Source organism: Callithrix jacchus, chromosome 15 (assembly GCF_049354715.1).
Source record: "Callithrix jacchus isolate 240 chromosome 15, calJac240_pri, whole genome shotgun sequence".
In the NCBI taxonomy this organism is placed as follows: domain Eukaryota; kingdom Metazoa; phylum Chordata; class Mammalia; order Primates; family Cebidae; genus Callithrix; species Callithrix jacchus.
In genome coordinates, this window is record NC_133516.1 from 89,162,822 (window position 1) to 89,168,821 (window position 6,000).

Genomic DNA, 6,000 nt, shown 5'->3' on the forward strand with positions numbered 1-6,000 from the left:
CTGCACACATCACAGTGAGGGTGACAAAGGACCAGATAAAGTATGTAGACTTTCAAAGACTGTGGACCTCATACCTGAAAAAAGTTAGGCCAGACTTCGAGAGCATAAATTGATGGGCAAAACTGGAATTTAAAAAACTGAAATAACGGTCGGGCACTGTGACTCATGCCTGTAATCCCAGCACTTTGGGAGGCTGTGATGGGCAAATCACCTGAGGTCAGGAGTTTGAGACCGGCCTGGCCAACATGGAGAAACCCCATCTCTTTAAAATAATTAATTAATTAAAAAAAAAAAAAACGAACAGAAAAACTGAAATAGCCCCTAGAATGAACACATCTGCCTTGTCAGGTGAGCCTTTGTATAAGCAGGAATGGCTAAGAAATAACTGAAGAGTGAGAAAACAACAGGACTCATTTTACTTTTTGTTTCTACACATTACCTCTTTCTCAGAAGCTCTAAGATATTTGGCTATATTTGAAACTGCAAGAATTTTCTTGTGATAGAAATAACAACTGGAATATTGTTTTAGAACTTTTCCTAAGCTTTATCTTTCCAAAACTGACATCAATTTTTTAAATCGAGGTCTCAAATTCTAATGATATACCATGGCTAACTCATAATTCTTTCTGTCCCCTTAGGAGATATCTGTTCTGCTTTATCCTTAATCTTTTTATTCTAAACTGCATTAAGTGCTATTCATTGTGTTACAAACTGCCTGAAGTTTTTATAAGATGTTTTTTGCTTTTTCCATTAATTTGGGCTATGCTTTTCATCTTGAAGGGGGATTTAAAAATGTTCTGTGACCTCAAAGTGACCAATAATAAAGCACAAAATAACTATTGGGGGGTACATAGTGATTCTCAAGCCTTTCATCCTTCAACAGTTGAGATTTAGCAGAAAACGTAGATGTCAGCAGCACGTGTGAGGAACAGTAGATTATTTCTCACAATGGACATGACTCCATTAAAGCCTCTCGTTCGTAGTTTGCTAACGAATATGCCCTACCATGGCCCAAAGTGTCACTTAAAACCATCTTTTTTCTATTATAGGTTGATGTTCCCTTTAAAAGTGAGAAAACAGAAGCAAGCACCAGGCAAAATTCCCAAGTATTGCTATCAGAAAGTGGAATTTATGATAATGACCCTGACCTTTGTTTCAGGATGCAGGAAGGGTCTGAAGTTTATTCTAATTCATGCCTGGAAGAAAACAAACCGTGCATTGTTTATGCTTCCCTGGACCATTCCATCATTGGAGTGAACTCAAGACACGCAAGACCTGTGAAAGAAGCACCAACAGAATATGCATCCATATGTGTGAGGAGCTAAGTCTATTTCTGACTCCAACAGGGGGCATTGAATGACCAGCATGTCAACATCATTGTCTGGGCCCAACAGGATGTCAAATAATATTTCTCACTTTGAGAATTTTTACTTTAAAAATGTTCATGTTAGTCCTTGGGTCTTAAGGGTCCATAGGACAAATGATTAAAATTTCTCCCAGAAACTTATTTGGGAGCTTTTTATATTATAACCTTGAACAAGAAAATCTCTCCAAAACTGATTGATATCATGAGTAGCAGAATAGTAGAACATTTAAACTTAGCTCCAATTCACCCAGTATACAAACTCAATCTTGCTTTTGAAGCTATTGGAAAGACTTGTAGGGAAAAGAGGTTTGTGTTATCTGGATCAGTTTACTACACACTCTTGAAAACAAAATGTCCCAATTTGACTAACCAACCATAAATATAGTAATGATTTTATATTTCAAGTCAATCTTTCATGATAAGAAATGTTTTCTCTGTCAATCTAAGAATGGTGTTTCTTAAATGCAAAGGAGAAATCATTTTAGACTTGATGTAAGAAAATGAAAAGAATAAATGGTGCAATAAAAATATAGAATATACCAACTAGATGCAGAGTAGATGTTCCCCATACCTGGCAAGCAAATGCTTGTATCTACTCCGTGAGATTGATAGACAAATATGAGTATTAGTGGAGCAGTCAACGTATAGTACATTGATGAATAAAGTAGTGACTCACTGTTTGGGTCACATAGACTGATGGATAAGAATGTGACATAATGCTGCTGAATTGATAGACTTGTGGGCATCCGAATAGCTTAGAAGTTAGTCAGAATAGGTATTATTGGGCAAGTGAAGACTGATAGCTTAAACTGCTTCATGCTTGACTTGATAGCAAGTTAAAGTGCAATTAATGGAATGGAGGAAAACCCAGAATATTTAATTGGTCAGCTGGGGTCAATACGCTCTCATTCACCACATCTGCTTCTTGCTGTTATTCTTACTAAGGAATCAGGGCAAATTATCTGTAGTGACATATTTTAGTTTGCTAATCATTTATTTTAAAATACTGAGGTTGCAGCCACTTAAGAGCACAGCAAAGATGGATTCCAATATTTGGAATTTCCAAAGTACTTGAGTTAAATTATTTCAAAAATAGCCTATAACTTTATTCAACAGTTTGAGGCGATTAGAATTCTCAGGTGCTGCTACTGAATAATGTAATAGTCTTTATACAAAGTGGGTAGCAAAAGTTAAAATCCACTTGAACAAATATGTGGGTTGAGCTGCTGCACAAATGAATGTGATCTCTGTGTGTGTGTGTTTGTGTGTGTGAGCGTGCGTACGCCTGTGTGTGTGGTGTATATTTTAGGTGGGGTGGGTGACAACAGAAATGGTGCATGATCAAGTTGATATTACATTTTCAGTTTCCTTTTGAAGCTCAAAATACTAGATTAAATGTGTCATTAAAGAAAATAATGTGTGAAATTATGGAGTGGAGAGTGTAAGTGGGGTAAACATATAGGAAGACAAAACCGGGGTTTTGTGGTGGAGAGAGTTTCTTATATAACACTGGCATTACGTTTTAGCTCCTTAGATCTGGGAGTGCAGATATTCTTTTGAGTCACTGTTATTTAGCCAATGACACCTAGAATTTTAAGCAACCACTTCTAGATAGGCTCTTTTAGGCAGGCTGCACTTGTGGACGACTTATGTAAGAAAGACATATTAGAATTGCTGCTTGTGGTATTCTTAAAAATAGAAACAGGAAATATGGGGAGGATACATTTAGCTGTCCTCTTATCAGATGAACACACAAAGCTGAACAGTTCCTTCATGATTCTCTCAAACTTAAAAGCAAAATATTTCTGTCTTATTTAGAATATTCTTAGTATGTCTTACAGTAAAGATAATGCTGATAATGATTTAATCTCTGTGATTTATTAACATATTTGTACTGTTTGCCAAAATCACACATCATTCATGTTTTTACTCCTTTTCAAAGTGGTGTCAGAGATATATATGCATTTTCCCAAATGAATCTATTTCACTATTATTTACATGGCTTATTTCCTTAATTTATAATGGTTTGAGCAACAGAATATGTAGATAATTTAATGGTTTTTCACAAATTTTAGGCTTGTTGATTGTTCTCAATAAGAAGGTAAAGTTATTAAAACTGATTTGGAATCAATTTGGCACCTGCTTCTGTGCCCCAAAATGTGTGGCTATGAGTAGAAGACTGGCCGGCACGGAAAAGCGACCTGACCAACTTCCTAAACTGCAGAGCACTAACTTGCAGCACCAAGAAATTCTGACTCAGGAGGTCTAGAAAACGGCTCTTTAATCTTCACCTTTCAAAGACATGCCTGCCGATTGTAATATGTTTCCCAGTGTCCGCTATTTGAGAAACCTAGTAGACGTTAGGTTTGGTATATGTGGTTTATTTGATCAGTTTTGTGCACCAACCAAAACTATCTAGTTCCCAGAATGAATTCTCTGGTGTGATCATATCTATTTTGTTAAATACGCAAACCTTTTTCAGAGCACTTTCAGGTTTAGCAAAGCTGAGTGGAAAGTATCAAGTTTCTATACCCTCTCCCCACCCCACATGCACAGCTTCTCCCATCATCAACATCCTGCATCTCAGTAGTGTATTTGTTACAATCAATAATTAGAATTGACATGTCATTATCAACCAAAGTTCATGGGTTACATGAGGGTTCATACTTGGTGTTGCAGTTCTTTGGGTTTTGACATGTATAATGACATGTATCCACCCATTATAGTGATTTACAGAATAGTTTCACTGCCCTAAAAACCCTCTGTGCTCTACTCTTTTATCTCTCCCTACCAACCCCTGACAACCACTGCCTCTATTGCTTTGCCTTTTCCAGAGTGTCATATAGTTGGAGTCATGCTCCAAGTAGCCCTTTCAGATTTGCTTCCTTCACTTAGTGATATGCACTTAAGTTTCCTCCATCTCTTATCATGACTTGGTAGTTCATTTATTTTAAATGGTGAATAATATTCCATTGTCTGAATGTATAAGAGTTTATCTGTTCATCTACTGAAGGACATTTTTGTGGCTTCCAGGTTTTGACAATTATGAATAAAGTTGCCCTAAACATTTGTGTGCAGGGTTTTAAAAACATTTCAATTTGAAATTCGGGGGTACATGGGCAGTTCTGTTATACAGGTAACTAGTGTCATGGAGGGTTTGTTGTACAGATTATTTTATCACCCAAGTATTAAGTCTATTAGTACCCATTAGTTATTTTATCTGAACTTCTCCCTCCTCCCACCCTCTACCCTCCAGTTGGCCTTAGTTTCTGTTGTTCTCCTCTATGTTTCCATGTGTTCTCATCATTTAGCTCCCACTTATAAGTGGGAACATGCAATATTTAGTTTTCTGATCCTGCCTGGCTTCTAGCTCCATCCATGTTAATGCAAAGGACATGTTCGCATTCTTTTTCATGGCTGCATAGTATTTCATATGTACTGCATTTTGTTTATTCAGTCTTCCATTGATGGGCATTTAGGCTGATTCCATGTTTTTCTATTGTGAGTAGTTATGCAGTGAGCATATGCATGTATGTGTCCTTATAGAAGAACAATTCATATTCCTTTGAATATATATATCCAGTAATGGGATTGCTGGGTCAAATGGTAGTTCTGTTTTTAGCTCTTTGAGGATTTGCCACACTGCTTTCCACAATGATTAAACTAATTTACACTCCCACCAACAGTGTATAAGCATCCCTCTTCTTTGCAGCCTTTCCAGTGTCTGTTATTTCTTGACTTTTTAATTATAGCCATCATGACTGGTGTGAGATAGCATTGCTGTGGTTATGATTTACATTTCAATTTTTAAATTCTTTGAGTAAATACCAAGGAGGATGATAGCTGGATTGTATGGTAAGAGTATGGTGAGTTTGGTAAGAAATAGTCAAATTATCTTCCAAAGTACCTGTACCATTTTGCATTTTCACCAGCAATAAATGAGACTTCTTGTTATTTCACATCCTAGCCAGAATTTAGTGATGTCAATGTTTTGGAATTTTCCCATTCTAACAGGTGCATAGTGGTATCTCATTTTTTTAAATTTGGAATTCCCTAATGACATCCTGTTTTGTATCTTTTCATAAAGTTATTTGTAACCCATGTATTCTGTTTGGTGAGGTGTCTGTTCAGATCTTCTGCTCATTGTCTAATTGGGTTGTTCATTTTCTTGTTGAATTTTAAGAGCTCTCTGTATAGTTTTGATAACAATCCTTTATCAAATATGTCTTTTTTTTAGACTGCATGTAGTCTTTTTTCTTTTTAAATTTTAGATTCAAGGGATACATGTGCATGTTTGTTACATGGGTATTAGCCCAACATGCTAAATAAATATCTACATTTTAACAAGATCTTCAGGGAATCAGTACGCGCTTTGATGTTTGTGAATCTTGTGTTCCACTTAACCTTTATGAACCCAACTTTCTCCACCCAAAGTCAGGTGTGGTAGGACTCCAAGTCACATTTATAGGACACACTAATTTAGAAAGTTCCTTTTTAGGCAGAAACAAGAAAGGCCAGAAAGAGTAAAAATGACACGTGAGAGAGCATAGTGCTATTTTATAGAAGTTTTGCTAAACTTGAGACCATGAGAACTGAAAGCCCTATCCTAGAAATCTACTAGCAGTTTCAAAAAT

At 36.4% G+C, this 6,000-nt stretch overlaps 1 protein-coding gene across 2 annotated transcripts in view; it reads left to right on the forward strand.

Annotated features, from left to right (window-relative positions):
• Positions 1–5,710, forward strand: part of BTLA (B and T lymphocyte associated) — a 34,944-nt gene extending 29,234 nt beyond the window's left edge. For both annotated transcript variants that reach the window (XM_035274175.3, XM_035274176.3), the window contains one exon: positions 1,050–5,710. In XM_035274175.3, the coding sequence (XP_035130066.1) occupies positions 1,050–1,325 (276 nt within the window). In that variant the 3' untranslated portion in view covers positions 1,326–5,710. The remainder of the gene's footprint in view (positions 1–1,049) is intronic.
• Positions 5,711–6,000: the final 290 nt, after the last annotated feature.